Here is a 19,665-nt window from a genome sequence, read left to right as displayed (position 1 = left end):
CAAGTGTTTATTGTGTGCCAGAAAGTCTGCTAAGTTCTAGGGATACAAACAGAAGACAAAATCACAGACTTTGTTCTGTTCTCAAGGAGCTTACACTCTTTTGGGGAGAGAGCAAGCAAACAACTTAAATAAAACATAAACACGAAAAAAGGAAAATAATCAATACGAGGAAAGGTTTCCTGAATAGGTGGTATTTTTACTGGGGTTCAAAGTTGGGGAATCAGGACGTGGAAATGAAGAAGGGGAGAATAAAGGGATGAGAACCATTAGCTTCATTAAGATGGTCTTTCCACACCAGACTTCTGGCCACAGTATAAAATGAGATGAAGTCCCCCATTTTTTTCAAGATTCCAACCCAAATAGCATGGTCGACATTTGACCAACTTGGCTTACTGAACTTGAATGATGTGACAGAATTAGTCCCTCAGAAGGTAGAGTTTCTCAAATTTAATGAGGAATTGGGGGAAAAAACCCTCAAACTATACTTTGACCACAGATGATTATCAGACATTGAAATCCATCCCCAGAAAGAAAAAAAATCAGAAAATTCTTTCAGAACAGTCATCCTTGTCAAGACCATCCTCCCAGCTCCACCTGAGTCTCTGTTGGATTTTTCACATACTCTAGTATCGGATCAAGTGAAAACAATCATCCCCTCTGATAGGCTGTCCCTTTGACCTGCTGTGAAGTAGAACCTTTCAGAAGGAGGACACTCAGAGCCTCAAAGGAGAACTAATGAATGAGGAAGGCAGGGATGAGGAATGAACAACTTGCCTAAAGCAGATTCCCTCATCACCACTGAAAGCATCATTCGCAAAATTGACTATCAGATCAAGAAAGTCACCATTAAGCAATTCCTTAGAGGAGATCGTTCTCAGCATATATTCTCCAGTGGCCACGAGCTACCTCAATCCTGATGGAGATAAGGATATTCCAGAAGGAAATAGCCATTAAAATAATTTTAGTTGCTTTACAGGACCACTGCACCATCTCACTGCTCCATCTGACACACAATTGCCACTTAAATTCTTCATTGGTTGATTGATTGATGAGAGGGGGTGATATAACACGTCATATTTAGAGAATAAATTGATTTATTCCCTTTCTAGGAATAGTTGATCAGAAGAGGGCAAAGAGAACATGAGGGTACCTGTTGTACCACTTGAGGGGGTGCAAGGAGACAGGGTAGAATTGAGGAAGAAAGAAAATCCTATAGGTGAATTTTCCCCACTTCACAATTTTGCCTTGGACAGTGTTTGCTCTATGAAATTTGCTAAGTTTATTCCTTCAGTATACCACCAGGTAATCACATCATGAAGAGGGACATAGAGGCCAGGCTGGTTATAGTGATCATCCAGATCCTTTTTTTCTGTTTGAAATCAAACCAAAAATTGAAGGGTTTGGGGTGCAACAAAGAATTCAACCTCAATCCATTTCTATGTTTCTCTTAAAGCTGTGAATCCTGTCGCAGATGACAAAAAGGTGAAACAAATATATGGGAAGCCTTGAAAATGTACTTTCTGCCTAGCTGTCTTAAACCTCATTCACCATCCTCTCTGTCTTCTCTCTCTCACAGAGGTTATGTGCAATCTCTCCCTGAAAAGAAAATCGTTCTGGGGTTAGGGATGTTAACGAATCCAACTGTCCTCCAAACCTCCAATTTACCAAACTTTCTGAAAAGTGGGCTTTTGAGCTCCATGGAAGTACATTGAAGAATGCTCTTTGCCTTCCCTAATCCTCAGCCCTCCCCTCTCCTTCCACCTTCTCCCTCGTGCCCTTCTCTGTTCACCATTTTGTTCCATTTGAGTGCTGACCAGGGCCAGAGGGTAGACGGATGGTTGCCACTGTGTGATTTATTGCTGCGGTTCCTCATTCCGTGATGAATAGGATAACTGACAAAGGCTGGCCTTTCCGTCTTTCCCCCACTCTTCTCCCCCATTCCAGTTTTTCTCATGATGCTAGGGCCTGTGACCGACTAGAATGATGATGGTCCGACTATACTTGTACTCTTTGGACTCTGCTTTGGTCGACCGCTTTGAGGGCACCATATCGGCTACAAGACAGGTGTTGCCAATAAATGTAGTTCAATCCAAAAAACATTTATTAAGCACCAGCTGCAGGCAATGAAATATGGTGAATGCTAAGGATTCTAAGTTTCTGGATTTTTTTTTTAAGATCCTGCTCTCAAGAAATTCATGCTATCTTGGTGGAGAGCAGTGCAAAGAGTTTTAATTTGAGGTTCATAGATTTCAGGAAATTTGTGAACCTGAATGGAAAAACTTAATTATGACTTTATTTTCATTAACTTCTATGTGAAGTTTAGAATTCCCTTCAATTATTTAAAAATCGATTCTGAGATGGAGTCCAGAGGCTTCATGAAACCACTAAAGGCATCCATGGTATATAATTATGACTTTATTTTCATTAACTTCTATGTGAATTTTAGAATTATCTTCAATTATTTAAAAATATGATTCTGAGATGGAGTCCAGAAGTTTCATGAAACTGCTGAAAGTGTCCAGGATAAAGAAGGCCTAAAATTGGGGATAACCACAAAACTCATGACCTACACATGAAGTGACAGTTGAAGTAGCAATAATGGTTTAATGAAATGGTCAATGGTCTAATGGACTTTTATCCATTGCCCATAAGTCGGATGAAAAACTTAGCACTTCTCAGCCACACAATGAGTCAAGAAAATTCCAAGGGACTCATAATGGAAAATGCTATCCACCTCCAGAGAAAGAATTATGGAGTCTGAATATAGATCATAACATTATTTTCACTGTTTTTCTTGAGTTTTTTCCTGTAGGGGTATGTCTGTGTGTGGGTGTGGGTGTACACACCTGCATATATCTGTGTGTATGTCTGGTTTTTTTTTCTTTTGTTCTGTTTCTTCTTTTACAACATGACTAATATGGAAATATGTTTTACATGACTATCCATGTATAATCTTTATCAGATTGCTTGCCACCTTGAAAAGGGTAGCAGAGAGGGAGAAAAATTTGGAAATGAAAATCTTTCAAAAATGAATGTTGCAAATCATTTTTGCATGTAATTAAAAATAAAATGCTATTTTTTCATTTTCCATATTTCATTTTATTAAAGCTTTTTATTTACAAAACATATGCATGAGTAATTTTTCAACACTGATCCTTGCAAAACCTTCTGTCCCAAATTTTCCCCTTCTTTCCCCCACCCCTTCCCCTGGATGGCAGGTAGTCCAATACATGTAAAATGTGTTAAAATATATGTTAAATACAATATATGTATATATAGGTATACAGTTATCTTGCTGCACAAGAAAAATCAGATCAAGAAGGAAAAAAACTCAGAAAGAAAACAAAATGCAAGCAAACAGCAACAGAAAGAATGAAAATGCTATGTTGTGGCCCACACTCAGTTCCCACATTCTCTCTCTGGGTGTAGATGGCTCTTTTCTTCACTGAACAATTGGAACTGGTTTGAATCATCTCATTGTTGAAGAGAGCCACGTCCATCAGAATTGATCATCATATAGTCTTGTTGCTGTGTATAATAATCTCCTGGTTCTGCTCATTTCACGTAATTGCTATTAATTTTTTTTAAGTTGAGAACAACAAAGTAAAGGAAATGTCTGGGGAGAGGAGGTTTAGTAGGCACATGATAACAGTCTTAAATTATTTGAAAGATGATCATATAGGAAAAGGATTAGACATTCTACTTGGCAGAAGGCAGAACTAGAGACAAATGAGTAAGGGAAGATATTCGCCCTTTTTTAAACTTTTTTTTATTTTATTAAAGCTTTTTATCTTTCAAAACATATATAAATAATTCTTCAACATTAACCTTTACAAAACCAAGTGTTCACATTTTCCCCTTTTTCCCTATCTCTCCCAGATGGCAAGTAGTCCAGTATATATTAAACATGATAGGAATATATGTTAAATCCAATATATGCATACACATTTATACAATTATGTTGCTGCACAAGAAAAATCAAACCAAACTGGAAAAAAATGAGAAAGAAAATAAAATGCAAGCAAACAACGAAAAGAGTGAAAATGCTATGTTGTGAACCATGTTCAATTCCCATTATTTTTAATGTCACCCATTATTTTAAAATATATATATATCAGAACTGTTAGGTAGCAGAACGGGCTCTCTGAACAGGCAGTGAATTCTCCATCACTCAAAGCTCATTAGATGGAACTTAGATGACCATATTGAAGGTAACTGATGCATAGAGTATGGTTTGAAAATGATGATCTACTCTTCTTGCTCTGAAGCTAGGCCCCTGAAGTCCTACCAAGACCCAGAGTTAAGTGACCTACCTTGCTGCTTTCTTCTCGTTCATACCAGGAAGTCAGTCATCCAGCTAGACCTGGCCAACACCAAGAAGGCGCTAATTGTTCCGGCTTTTGAAACTCTCCGGTACCGCCTATCCTTCCCCAAGTCCAAAGCAGAGCTCCTATCGATGTTGGATATGGGGACTCTCTTCACTTTCAGGTAAGGAGACTCACCTGTGATTTTAGCACACGATCCATGGCGATATCATCACTCACATTTTTACGCACTTTAAGGCATGAGTGTTTGATTAAATAACCTTGAGATGAGACCATTTTGCAGATGAGAAAACAGAACTTAAGGGACTTCCTCAGGATTACAAAGCTTCTAAGAGCCTGAGGAAGAATTTGAATATAGGTTTTTCTGACTCCAAGTCCAACATAACATTCACCATACATTTCTCTCCTAACAATAACTCCAGGAATACTAGAAAGGTCAAGAAGAAAATGGGGCCCTTTTGAAAGACAGTGATTTCATTGACCTGGAAGGGCCCCTTGGAATGGACTTCTTCCTAAAAACTATAAATAATTGGCTACTTTTACTCCATTGGGTCTTGGGTAAGCCTTCAGAAGGACAGGCAGGTGAGAAGGAGGACTTTTTGTACTGACATCTGAGGTTGGTTTCAGGTCCTAATCCCCAATTTCCTCAGCAGTTTCTGACTTCCATTCCCTCGTTACCAGATGCATGTTCTATGAGTACTCTGCATTTCTGGTTAATGTCATTAGTTTTGCTGGTGGTTAGGGCTGTGAGGATACTTGTAGTCATAGATCCTTAATGGTCTTCTAGTCTAGCTCTTATTTGGGGATCATAAAGCTAGAGCTGAAAGAAGCCTCAGAAGCTATCTAGTCTTGCCCCCTCATTGTACAAGAAAGGAAAATGAAGGTCAAGGGGAATTGATGGATTCAACTAAGGCTACAGAGTAAATAAAGGTCAGAGGCAGGATATCTTTCCAGCCTCTCTGACTCCCCAGCTCTTTCTAATGTACCACATTGTTCTTTCTGATGCCTTTATAACAAAATAGAAAACCCAGATCCAGCCACCTGACCAATAATGGAGCGCAGGAGTAAGTAATGGAAGGATGGAAAACTAGAATCTGAGGGTCTACATCTATGACACCTTCAAGCCTCCAGTGTAGAATCATTTCCAAATAAATGTTGGAGGCTAATCCCTAAATCCCCAGGATACTGATTCTAGACAAAGTGAGGGCTTGTTAATAAAATGGTTTAAAATATTTTTATTTCTATTTTTTACTTCCATTCTCCCACACTAACAAGTTTGTTTGGTTTGAAACATCCTCCTAAGAATTCTGAGCATCTGTTCCCTAGGGCTCCTGTGGGCCCATTTCTTTTATCTTCCCTGGTAAACAGCTCTTATCTGCCCCAGGATTTCCATGGAAAAACATGATTCTGTCCCTTTTGAGGTGATGCTGTCCACAGCCCACAAGCTTGGGGAGAATGCACTCTGCTTCCTGGGGAGGACTGGCCACCCATTCAATGAAAAGAACTGGGAGGAATATGTTGGCTCTTCGTAGCCTCTGAAGGAAGACCCATGCCATAAAATGACCGTATTCTTTTCTCCTCCATTTTAATAAATACCATCCATTTTGAAGAAATAGGAGAAAAATCTAGTTCACAAAAGCATCCTTTTTAAAGCAATTTTCACCTAATGGAGTAGCCTGGTGGAGACAATTTGCTAAATGGACCCGAGATGGCCAAAGAAGTGGATGCAGCCCTCAGAAGCGAGCCATTTCCTCCTTGTTTCCCAGGGACACGGGGCCCCAGATCTGAGCACTTTGAAGGGCAGGCTAAAAGCCTTATCAATGTGAGGCCAGAAAATAAGGATGACATGCCCCCAAAAGGCTTATTTTTAAAAACTCTCTCTCTCTTTTTCTCTCTGGCTCATTGTCCTTAGTTAAAAATGCCCTCAGCAGCCTGACAGCTTTATCCCAAGGAGAGAGTCCAGCCAAGTCAGCTTCGTGCCTCCATTATGTGGGCAGTCACTACTGATGTTCTATCGAAGCTAATTCTGGAGAGATGATTGCAGGAGGAAAGGGGAAAAGTAATTGATGAGCAAGATCTCAGATTTAAAGATAGAATAGACCTTCTCTCATCTAGTTGCTTCATGGAACAGATGAGGAAACTGAGACCCAGAAAGGAGAGTGGATTGCTATTATTATTGGTTCAGGCCACTTTCTAAGAATATATACGTGAGAGTAGGTAATCACAGGTCAGACATTCTTCCCAGAAATGGTCATATTAATATTCTCTCTATCTCTTCTTCCTTATCTCTTCCCCCCTCATTTCCCATCATACATACAACATAGTAGAGTTTTCTATCTTTGTCACTGGGATCAGGCAGTAGAGAGGTAAAACTGCATTAAAATCTAATTCTTGATGGCAACAATAACATTACCTTGGTTTTTAATGAAACTTAGTTCAAAACAATAATTTTCTCTTTCAATTTTTTCAAAAATATCTTATTGACACTCTTTTTACCACCCCCCAATCTTACCACCACCACGCCAAGAGAGCCCTTTTTTATAATAAACAACTATATCCAAGCAAATTCAACGAACATATCGGCCATGTCTGAACAGGTAAATATCATCCTGCCCCTCTGGTTCCCCAACCTCTCTGCCAAGGAGAGGGAGGAGTGTTTCACCATCCATCTTTTGGAAGGGATCACTCAATCCGGTCATTTTTTAGATGAGAAGACCGAACCCAAAGTTGGAAAAGGCTAGCCCAGAGTTATATAGTTGGGAAAGTGACAGAGTCAAGATTCAAATCCAGATCTCCTGATATTAAAACAGGCTGGAGATCCCAGAAGCCTCAGAGCATCGACATTAGACCATCAGCTGTCAGTGGCTGTATAATGCCTATTAAGTCAAAGGCTACAATGACAACCCAGATCCCAACTTTCCACTGGCCCCAGAGCCATTGCTAGATACTAGACCTGAATCTGCCAGCCTCATCTCTTTTCCTACTTTATTGAAATACCATCTCTGGCCTTGTCACTTTTCTACCAGTTTTCTGACTTCAGTTAGTGTCCACAAAGGGGCCAGAGATAGAGACCTAAGGCCCAGCCCCTAAGGCAGCCAGAACCTTCGTAGCCTCCTTTTCTCCCCCTTTCTGCATAGTTGTTCCCCTGCGGCTTCAGAATCCTGTCGAGTGGGTGGGCTCCTTGCAGAACCCAGCTCACCAGGGCTGGATTTTTTTCAGGTACAAGTTAAACGGAGGCATCCCCCAGCTTTGACCGTCTGCAGTTCTGTGTTTCCAGCCTCAGGCTTTTACAGATGAGGAAAGCCAGAGACCCCGAGACAGAAAGTGACTTGCCCATTTTCATGTGGGGAGACAGCAGGAAAGGCAGGGCTCGAAACCCTAATGTATTCTGTCCTGCTCTTTCCAATACTCATGGGTGCTAAGTTCCTTTCTAAGGAAGAGCAAAGATATTCATTCCTGAAAGTAATAGTGGATACGTTTGTAACTTCCCTTTCAGAAGGTCTTACCTACAGACATATATATACTCATCCCACCAGAAACAGACAGACAGAGAGAAAGACACAGACACAGGGGGGTTGTAGTGAGAGACAAGACAGAGACAGAGAGACAAAGAGATAGACACAGACAGATGGATAGGAGGGAGGGAAATAGACAGACAGACAGAAAGACAAAGAGATCAGACAGACTGATGGAGAGAGGGGGAAGAAGGGGAGAAAGAGAGAGAGAAGGGGAGAGAGAGAGAAGGAAAAGGAGGGAGGGAGAGAGAAAAAGAGAAAGGGGGGAGAAAGAAAGGAAAAGGGGCAGAGAAAGTGGGAGGATGGGAGGGAGAGAGAGAGAGAAAGCTTTTCAAATAGCTGTTCTCCACATCTCAATATGGTTATTAACTGTATTGAATCTTAGTAACACAAGGTCACTCAGTAATGTGAAAGAAAAGATGACTAAAAAGGAGACTAACTGAGTGATTGCAGTAACTGATCCCAAAGAAGAGGATAATCAAATAGCTTTCTCTTTTTTTTTCTTTTTTTGCTGAGGCAATTGGAATAAAATGATTTGCCCCGGTTCACACAGCTAGTAAGTCCTACATGTCCGACTCTGGATTTGAACTCAGGTCCTCCTGACTCCAGGACTGGTGCCCTATCCACTGCACCACCTTATCTAGCTGCCCTGTCTTTTCCCTCTTTTAACAGGGGAATCACATGGATGCAAGATATTGAAAACACTCTTAGGCATGGTTCCTATTGATCAGCCTTACAATGCTACTTTTTTTCTTTTTACAAGGGAGGGCACACTGCTGGGAGGTATATCCAGAATGACTGGGCTATAATGGCCCTGTAAAAATACTTTTATCAGAGGATTGACAAACCTTGAAATGTGAGGATGCAAATTGATGGAGAGTATACAGATATCAGATTACAAAGAGTGATAATCAAGGACAAAACAGGCCCCACATGCCCCAGTAGATCTGAAGCTGTCTAGGAAAACTTCACTGGACTTAGCTCTCATTTGGGATCATGGTTTTGGTGCTTCAAGCACCCTCAAAGATCATTGAATGAAGCATTTAACATTTTACCAAGGTGGACACTGAGAACCAAGAATATGAAATGACTTGTCCAAAGGTAGGAAGCACAAGTAGTACCTGCACACAGGTAGTAAGTGCAAGAAATTATATTTGATCTGAAATTCTATAAGCCCTAACCCAAACTCTTGCCAATGTACAATCCTGCCTCTCTTGATAAAATGAGGAAGACATAGAAGGTCTTTAAGATAAGGTACAAGATTGCATGGACCAAAATGGTGGCTAGGTATCTGTGGCAAGTGACATCCTGATCTTTTCTTTCTTTCTTTTTGATTATTATTTTTAAATTTTTTATTAAAGCTTTTTCTTTCAAAGCATAAGCATGGGTAATTTTTCAACATTGCCCCTTGCAAAACTTTCTGTTCCAACTTTTCCTCTCCTTTCTCCCACCCCCTCCCTTAGATGGCAGGTAGTCCAATATATGTTCTTAAAAGATTGTGTCCATCAACATAAAACCCTACCCAAGTATAGTACCTGTGGATCTCTCCTTATTGGGTCCCTCAGTGTTTCTTCCATCACTCCCCAGAGCAGTACCTCATCTCTCTTTGTGCCCTAAGGTATCACGTTTGGACAAAAGGACATGCCCCTACCAACTTCGCCAAGTGGAGAACAGCCACCACCCCATATCGGGTTGAATGGGAAGCAGACTTTGAACCATACGTTGTAGTGAGACGCGACTGCCCTGAATATGACCGAAGGTTTGTTGGTTTTGGCTGGAACAAGGTGGCCCACATCATGGAACTGGACGCACAGGTAAAGTGAGCCCCAAACCCCCCAGATCACATGGAAATTAAATAGAATCAGGGAATCTTAGGGAAGGAATGCATCTCAGAGATCAATAAGTCCAATTGTTCTATTTTACAGATGAGAAAACTGATACAAAGGGAAAAGGGTTTACCTGACATCCCACAGATAGTTAGTTGTAAGCCTACAACCTTGAGTTTGAAAGACATAACATTCCATTGACCATCTATTTTACTCCATTCTAAAAAAAACCTCCAATTTCTTAATGACAGAGAAGAAAACCACCATTAGCTATTGATCCTTCCCTAAGACACTTGACTAAATGGGAAATCAGCTTCTCATCCCATTAGCCTTGAGAAGGAGCCAATGTTCAAGTCAGGACTAGCTCAGGAATGGTCATGAGGAAAGCAAATCAAGACAAGAATCCATATTTTGCAGTGGAAAACCGGAGTACTTATGTCCATCCTTTGAATAAAAATTTGGTTGGCAAAAGCTCAGAGTAATGGGACAAAGGGCAATGCTCTAACTTTTCTTAGTTACTGCTTTAAAAGAAAAATAGAACTATATCAATGGCCAACTTATCCCATGTGAGTAATGAGTCTTCATAAGCTAATTATCTAGAGAAGTAGAGGTGATTTTCAGGTATATTTTTGGACCAATCTGCTAAGTTAGACATGTAGAGAATGCCCATTTTAGGGACCCAACTCTACTCCCTTTGACCATGTTTATGCTGGCACTTGTTCCCCCAATCCCTCTATTGGAATTAATTGGCAAATCCTCTGTAATACTGTGACTTAAATGGTTCGTAGAAGCACAAAGAAGGAACAGTATTTTTGTAGACAGGACTTGAACACAGGAAAGGATGTGATTTTTAAATACAGCATTGGAAACATAATTTAACCCTTTCTTGCTGACTCAGACCTTATTATGAATCTCAGTTATTGCCCTGGGCTGATCATATGATATACTCTTGTGCTCTGAGGCTCTTGTGTCAATAGGTTGATAGTCTCTATACCAAATGACTCCAAAGAGCAACAGTAGAAAAATTTAAGTTTCATTTCCTTGAATCAACTCCACTAAGTAGGCAACTCAAGGAATATAGTTCCATTTTACAAATGGACAAACTGGGGTTGATAGAGAGAAAGTAACTTGTACACTATCAGATGAATAAAGTGACAGCTGGACTTGAAGCTTGGTCTTCTAACTCCATGCTGTGTGTTCTAGAGTTGTTATAATTTTTCCCACTTTCCCCCTCAATATTGCACTCAGTTTTCATTACCTATTACTATCAATGAGAGCCTTTCCTGATTCACTGTCTCTGAACTGTTGTATAATGGGAAATTTGATAAATTGAGTCTAAAAGTAAATAGATTTTTCATGAAGGCCTGAGGGACTGACCATACCTTGAATCAGTAGTAACAGCTGAGAAGACACCTTATTCAGTCTTGTGAGATTGTTTGAGTATTATTATCCCCATTTTATGGTTGAAGAAATTCAGGTACATAGAGATATATAACATCCACATTCATATTCCTTGAAATGCTGATCTCATTGGCATTTATTTTGAGGAAAGTAAAGCTTAAAGTGTCTTATAAATATAGTATTCTGGGCCCAGTAAATATAGAAACAATAATCCTATAGACCCCAAAGTCTCCACACATAAAATATCACATGAATGGCCCAGGAAGATAATTTATGTTTAAAATTGATACTGAATCTACACCAAGTGATTAAATTATGTTCTAAAAACTTCATTTTGGAACTAGCTACTCCAAAGTTAGGGGCACCAAGATTGAACTGTGTATTTTACAATCAGTGGTGCAAAATGTACCTTCTTGGGAAAAAGTTCTTCTAAAATGACAGCCTTTAGGGCATAGACCTTGCACCATCAAGCACCCTGCTCCAGGGCCTTTAGAGGGTTGGTGGGGTTGGGATTCTTTAACGCTCAGATTTGTCTCAGAGAGCTAGAAAAATAGTTCCTGGTTAGTTGCGGGATGACTAACAGTTTTGCAGTTGAGAAATCTTGGTGGAATACTTCCAATCTATTTAATTTCTTTCTTGGCTTTTTTCCCTCGACCTTCCTGGTGTCCACTCTTGTTTCTTTAAAAGTTGATGGATGCCCCCAAAGCCATATGAGTTTATTGGGCCAATAGACCCTCCATGAGTGTGTATATAAGTATTTTTTTTAATCCCTTGTTCTGCCCATGTTGTCATCAAGAACCATCCGTCCGGAGCTTGGGATGGCTTGCCATGTTCATTGTTGATGTCTTTCTCTCCCAGGAATATGAGTTCACTGTGCTCCCCAATGCCTACATGATCCACATGCCCCATGCACCAAGCTTTGACATCACCAAGTTCCGCTCCAACAAGCAATACCGCATCTGTCTCAAGACCCTGAAGGAGGAATTCCAGCAGGACATGTCCCGTCGCTATGGCTTTGCTGCCCTTAAATATCTCACGGCTGAGAATAACAGCTAGCATAATGGGTCCCATCTTTGGGAGATCAGAGACAATGAAAGGTGAGAACCACTTGCTACCCTGGGCCCGGTCTTAAAAACTCAAAACTGAGAAAAATTATTTTTGATTTTTGTTTTGTTTGGATTTTTTCCTTCTTTTTTTCCCCCCCTGGTCCAATCCAGCCATTTTTGCTGCAGAGATCTGGGACCGTGCCCACTCCTCCCCCATCTCTCACTTGAGCGCTCTGAAAATGCAGGCATGTAACCCGACTGGACATCCACCACGACCATGGGAACAGAGAGAGGTGGCTAAAGAGAAAGGGTTTATTTTCTTTCCAACCAAGTACCGACAAGTCTTCAGAATGTTCACGTAGCCACTGGACATATCTGGTACCTCTTTCAGCCGGGGGAGGAAAAAGTGGAAGTCTTGGGTTTGCCATCCTATGAATTTCAAAAATTAAAAAAAAAGCCACTTTGCTTCTCTAAAAGTGAACTTTCTCCTTTACTCTATCAACCTAAATGAGCACGCAAGGGCAAAGTCGGTCAGAGGTTGGACTGACCATTTGTCATCCTGAACGAAGAAGGAAGAAGCTCTCCTCTTTCCCCCTAGGGAAAAGAACAGAAGGGGGAACACCACTGGCTCAGACCTTTAGGTAGTTTTGGCTGGTTCTTTATCCTCAAAGTTAATCTTTTTTGTTTGAGAGTTCAAAATGAGAGGTGGGGGGAAGCAATTGCTTTAAGGTCAGAAAGGAAGTCAACGGCCTCGGTAATTTTCGACCACTTCTCGTGATTCAACACTGAAGACTGATGTCTGCAACCGGTTATTGAAAAGTGGATGGAAAGGATAGAACTGGAAATAAACACCTCGGACACGCATCCCTTGCCTTCTAGGACTGACATAGTGCAATGAGTTCAAAACAAGAGCTGTTTTCTATTGACAGGACCGTGGATCCTTGCAAAAGACATTGAGGTGGAGGATGCTGTGTGCCATTCTTAAGTGAACTGGACAGGACGGCCTTGCCCCTCGACCTTGGACAGATATCGCCAAAGAGGCCAGCTCTCAGAATTAACTGGATCACAAAAGAGCTTCATTTTGAGGAATAAAGTCTCCTTTGGGGGGAGGTGGGTTTCAGGGAAAGAAAACAATTTCGCATCGGGGCATGATCGTGCCCACTTCACCATAGACAGGGAGAGAATTTCCCACCTTGCCCTCTCCGGGAACCCGCTGGAGGGTCCCCCAAGAGGAGTTCCCGCCAGCCAGAACGATGAGACACTGGACTTTTTACTCTTTTCTTTCTTCCTCACTATTACTGTTGTGTTTACATTGGCAGGAACGAGATTTAATGCACTACCCCCTCTGCTGGGCTGTTTGTATCAAGTTGCAATGTGGCCGGAGAAAGCCGACTTTAATAAACGAGAGAACAGACTGTTCCTTTTGCTGCCCTCCTGCCTCCTCCTCTCTTACGCTATCCCAGAAGCCTTCCGCGGCAGACGAGTAGCACATTCTCATTCCCTGACCCCCTCCTGCCGATGTATTCGGCCTCCCCCATCCCGCCTCAAGTTAGGTTTTGTTTCACATTTTGGCCCACAAAGGACATTTCCATTTTCACTCCAAGTTCAGGAGCAGGTCAGCCAGACCATGAGAAGCCTTGGTCGAGAGTTGATAAAGACATTTAGGGTCATCTGCTTAACCCGATGCTTTTTATTTACTAACCCCTTTCCCTGTCATCATCACCAGTAACAAATGTGTTTTGACCCCCTAAATATCACCCATAATAAATGTGTTTTGACCCCCCTAAATATCACCCATAACAAACGTGTTTTGACCCCCTAAATATCACCCATAACAAACGTGTTTTGACCCCCCTAAATATCACCCATAACAAACGCGTTTTGACCCCCTAAATATCACCCATAATAAATGTGTTTTGACCCCCTAAATATCACCCATAACAAATGTGTTCTGACCCCCTAAATATCACCCATAACAAATGTGTTTTGACCCCCTAAATATCACCCATAACAAATATGTTTTGACCCCCTAAATAATTCATAATATTAACAAATTATTTCCTGCCTAAGACCCCATTAAAATTTTTTTTGGTGCAAATCCCTTGGACCATTATCGTGAACTCCCAAATAGAAAGCACTGATTCTGATCCAACTCCCTCTCTTTACAGATGAGAAAATTAAGACCCAAAGAAACATGATGACATAACCAAGGTCACCCCAGTGGTCACTGATAAAGCAAGCTTTGAATACATCTTTGGACTCCAAAGCCTGTGGTCTTTCTGCCCCACTCTGCTCCCTCTAAGTGTAGATAGACATTTGGATCAAAGCAAATGAAAATCCCAGGCTACCTGTTACCAAGTCCTCCAAGGAAGTTTAGTCACTTAAAACACACAGAAGTATTATTTTCCTGAGGTCAGCCAAATATAACCTAAAATGGCCACTCCCATTTCCCAGTTTTATATAAAACTTGTAGAAAACTCTTAAGAAACAGGTCCAATGTATAATCATTGCTTCACTCCATACACCTAGATATATCTCTATTCTATACACATACACATAAATGTGTATGTGTGTGTGTGTGTATATATATATATACACATACACATATATATACTTAATAATACATATCATATATATTTATTTATATATACATATATATATATTTTACATGCAATTATGTACACATCTCTTTTTAAATTAAATGCTATCAGTGACATTCAATGCTCACACTGCCATGATTCCAATACTAGAGGTGGGGGAAAGGGAGACATATACTGTGTCATTTTATCCTAAAATATTTCAAAGGTTCCTTGAGGTGGACAGTCCTTCCACGGATACAGATCGCAATCCATCCACACGGTCACCCCCTGTACAGCGTCCTCTGGTTCATTTGTCTGTATGGTTAAAGTTCAGGGTTCAGCTGCCCATCATTCGTCCTCCACATCCATTCCACAGCTAATCCACTGCCTTCTCTGTCATCCCCTTCTCATTAGTGTCCTTTGTTGTGCCATGGAAACATTTTTCAATGATTTCATTGGTGTAAGGAACTCCCAGTTGGAAAGTCAATTGGTTGGTTCCTTTTCTTCAATTTAATTCATTGAGAACTTAAAAGACGCAGAGCCATGCAGCCATTGAGTAAGAAAGGGGCAGTATAAACGCAGAGTTCAAGGTCAACTCTCTATCCATAATTCCATAATGTCCCTTAAGTCTTCAAAGTCTTTTATAATCTTTATTTTCTCCCATAGTAGTTGGATAATGCTCAATGACTCCCCCACACATTCTCTTGTATCACCATGGATACCAAGATGTATGTTCCCAGTATACTAAATCAATATGCATTTATTAAGCTCCTACTATGTGCTAAATAGTAGGGAGACAAAAAAAAAGGAAGACATTCCCTTTCCTCAGTGCTTATATTCTAATAAAGGAGAAAACATGCAAATAACTATGTATATATAAAACATATATATGTGTGTGTGTGTGTATGTATACATGATCACATATACATATACACATATACATACAGGACAAATTGGAGATAAGCTGAGAAGGAAAGCACTAAAATTAAGGAGAATTAGAAAAACCTTCTTGCAGAAGATACACACACACACACACACACACACACATATTCAATTGGAAATCTCCCACCTGTGATTTCAAGTAAAAATTCTGCTGGTCTAAATGCAGTTACTTGGGATTCTCTGGAAAATCCTTTCCATTCCCAGGAGAAGGAATTTCCTAGGGCTTTGGGAACAGAGACATTTATGACAATGACTCAAAAGTGCAGGTCTACAGAATGAATGTCACAGTCTTTCTCCATTGTCCAACCACTGAAGCAACATGCCCCTTGAAGTGAGTCCTACTGAGAACCACTTATCATGGGCATTCAAATCAGGGCAAGTTACAATGGGCCTTGATTTCATTGAGTTTTCTCTCTAAATAAGTTTGCTGGAATAGGTCATGTGGTTTTCAGAATCGTTTGCTGATTATTCTTGAGTCTTCACTTCCAAAACTGCATTACAGTCACCTGTCTTTTCACTGGTCAGAGGCCACTGCTCCTGAGGCAGAAATAAGCTAATTTGTTTTGCAATTGATGTGAACTTAAGGTTTTCTTCCTTTGACTATCACATGCACATCAAAACATTAAATTTCATACATTCTCCTAAAGCCTAGACAATCTCACTATACCCATGAGTGAGTTATCTTTCATAAAAATACATTGAAACATCAGAATGAACTAAATGATAATATTAACTTACCATTCCCATTTGAGATGTAAAGTCTTTTGCAAATTTAAGGCCTTTTATATTAAGCATTAAAGCTATTATTATCATTATTATCTTTTGAGACTTAGGAAAAAGTCTTTTTAACCACTCCATGAGATAAATAGTACAAATAATGGCCATTTCCATTTTAAAGATGAAAAACTAAGAACTGGAAAGATAAGGTGACTTATGGTTACCCAAGTAGTAAGTTTCAGAGCTAGATTTTGAATCTAAGTCTCTCCAGCTTAATCTTATTCCCAATGGGGTCTTCATAGCAGGGTATAGTAGTGGAATCAAGGTATCATGATATCTCTAAGATGCTTCCTGGATTTCATAGTGGGATGAGATGTTAAAATATAATCTCTCCTTGAAAGACAGTTTTAATCTATACTAGGTATCCTAAATCATCTTTGGTGTGGTGAACCCCTTTGTTAGTCCAATAAAGTCTTTGAACATCTTCTTATATTCGTATCTTTTGAAGGCAGAAAATTACAAAGAAAATCAATTATTTGAAAGAAAGATATTTTTACCATCCAGGTTAATGAACCCCCTGAAAATAATGGTCATTTCCATTTTAAAGATGAAAAAACTAAGAACTGGAGAGATAAAGTGACTTATGGTTACCCAAGTAGTAAATTTCAGAGCTAGATTTTGAATCCAAGTCTCTCTAGCTTAATCTTATACCCCAATGGAGTCTCCACAGCAGGGTACAGTAGTGGAATCTAGGTATCATGATATCTCTAAGATGCTTCCTGGATTTCATGGTGGAATGAGATGATAAAATATAATCTCTCCTTGAAAGACAGCTTTAATCTATACTAGGTATCCTAAATCATCTTTGGTGTGGTGAACCCCTTTGTTAGTCCAATAAAGTCTTTGAACATCTTCTTATATTCATATCTTTTGAAGGCAGAAAATTACAAAGAAAATCAATTGTATTGAAAGAAAGATATTTTTCCCATCCAGGTTAATGAACCCCCTGAAATCGCATCAACTTCAGATTAAGGAGCCCCACATTAATAGGATGTTTATCATTTTGCCTAAAAGAGTTTCTGAAAACATAGTTCTTGCAGGTCACTCCTTTGTGATACATCTTGAAAACATCCATCTACTTTAATTCTACCATTTTGAATGACTGCTCTCTCCTTCATTAATACTGCAGGACTGGTTATCAGGAAGGGGAAAGTGAGTTTTATCTTGTCAGGAAAATATGTGATGAAAAAATATGCATTCTCTGAGTGAAGCTAACATATTGAAAAAAGCCGAAATATCCAGCTTGTATTTTCTATGTACTTGCTCTTCTTCACAAATCTTTCTTTATAATAATAATCAGTAAATCTAACATATATCAGTTTTAGGAAAACATTACATATATTATCTCCTGTATTATGCTTTATTCTTAAACAAGAAATTGTTCCTTTCCTTTCCTTTTCTTGAAAAGGTCAGTAAAGTCAAAAAAAAAGACATAATGGGCAGTACCCAGAAATTGGCTCCCCAGATAGGGAATTAGATTTAACAAATATAATTCAAAATCTACCCTTCTTACTCCAAGCCTTTGCCATGGAGGGAACATAATCAGGCTTTCGTTAGGAGATTCCACCTCCAGATTTGATCCATCCTAAAGTTGCTTCCAGAATTCCACTTGGAAGAGCTATCTGTGGCTTATAGAATTCCACTTGGAAGAGATTTAACCAAATCCAATCAGAGGACTTTGTGACAGTGTCATTTTTTTTTTACATGAGAATAGAGTTGGAGCTGTGGAAAGTTATTCTGAGATACTTTGTCTAGATTTCATTTCACAAATGGTCTAAATGTTCCCAGGAAGTTATTCATAGAAAATAACAGTTTGCTCAGCAAGAAGGCAGCATATGAGATTGGTGGGCAAATTGTACTTCTATGATGCTTGAGGAGAAAAGCTGGAACCCAAGTGGGGTCTATTATAGACTGTACCTTGTTTTGTTTTGGTTTTTAAACATAAAAAGTGCTTAACTAATCCATCATGATACTCTGAAGTGAAAGGTTTCTCTTAAGTTTTAAGAAATTAAATTGATATATGTATAAAGACACATATACACTTGCCATTTCAATTTAAAATATACATTTTTGGTTTTATAAATAGTGAGATAGTTCATATTTACATACATTTTTTGGTATTTTGCATATATTAGCAGATACTCATAGAAAACCAGCAATCCCATAAAATAGAGATATTTTGTTAATATCTGTATCTTACAGATAAAGAAACTGAGGCTCAAGTTCAATGACTGCTTCAGAGTCACACAGCCAATGCCAGAGACAGAACTCAGACTCAGGTTTCAAGCTTCGTCTTAACTGTATTTTTAACTTTACAGTAGGAAATTTAAGGAAACAAATATTCACAATCAATTTTGATACCTTTGTAAAAAATGATAGGCCCAATACCAGTCCTGAAGTCAGGAGGACCTCAGACACTTAACATTTTCTAGCTGTGTGACCCTGGGCAAGTCACTTAAACCCAATTGCTTCAGGGACAAAAAAATGAAAGCCCTATATACATATAACTATAGTTTTGTATATAACATACTTTTTATATTTATAAATTTATAGAATATGTAAAAATAAACGTATAAATAAATATAAAACATATTTACTATACACACAATATAGATATGTTTGTATATTTATATATGTCTGTATTGTGTGTATATATATATGTGTATGTGTCCCCTGTGTAGGTGGCTCAGTTTTGAATTTAGGCAAAGTTTTAATGACATTTCTATTTTCCAATTGCACTATAAGATTTACCTGTACTGCTTAAACAATACCTGGGATGTTGCCATTTTAAAGTTCTCCCCCCCCCCCAAAAAAAAAAGAAATCCATATTGGAACTATCAGAATTCTATAATAGATCAATAATAGCAGTTAATGGTCTTATCTATGTGTATACATAAATGTTTGAGCAACATTCAATTAACATGGTTATTTCCCGGAATGCCTCACAAATTTTATATATCAAGCAATAAACAAGTCTTTATTAAGCACTGGCTGTATGCCAGGCACTGTGCTAAGTACTAGTAATAATACACATATAAAGAATAAAATAATTCCTGCTCTCAGAAATCAGGAATTATTCTAGTAGGGAAAATGAGTGCATATAAAAGTGTATATATATCAAGCAATAAACAAGTCTTTATTAAGCACCGGCTGTATGCCAGGCATTGTGCTAAGTACTAGTAATAATACACATACAAAGAATAAAATAATTCCCTCTCTCAGAAATCAGGAATTATTCTAGTAAGGAAAATGAG

At 39.2% G+C, this 19,665-nt stretch overlaps 1 protein-coding gene across 1 annotated transcript in view; it reads left to right on the top strand.

The window, feature by feature from the left end:
* The window catches only part of LARGE1 (LARGE xylosyl- and glucuronyltransferase 1), a 586,713-nt gene extending 573,169 nt beyond the window's left edge, over positions 1–13,544 (top strand). The window contains exons 13-15 of the mRNA XM_051961549.1: positions 4,342–4,488; positions 9,459–9,654; positions 11,926–13,544. Coding sequence (XP_051817509.1) covers positions 4,342–4,488; positions 9,459–9,654; positions 11,926–12,123 — 541 coding nt within the window. The 3' untranslated portion in view covers positions 12,124–13,544. The remainder of the gene's footprint in view (positions 1–4,341; positions 4,489–9,458; positions 9,655–11,925) is intronic.
* The last annotated feature ends 6,121 nt before the right edge of the window (positions 13,545–19,665 follow it).

This window comes from Antechinus flavipes, chromosome 5 (assembly GCF_016432865.1).
Source record: "Antechinus flavipes isolate AdamAnt ecotype Samford, QLD, Australia chromosome 5, AdamAnt_v2, whole genome shotgun sequence".
In the NCBI taxonomy this organism is placed as follows: Eukaryota; Metazoa; Chordata; class Mammalia; order Dasyuromorphia; family Dasyuridae; genus Antechinus; species Antechinus flavipes.
Note: the sequence above shows the minus strand (reverse complement) of the source record. Positions and strands in the feature narration are given on the sequence as shown.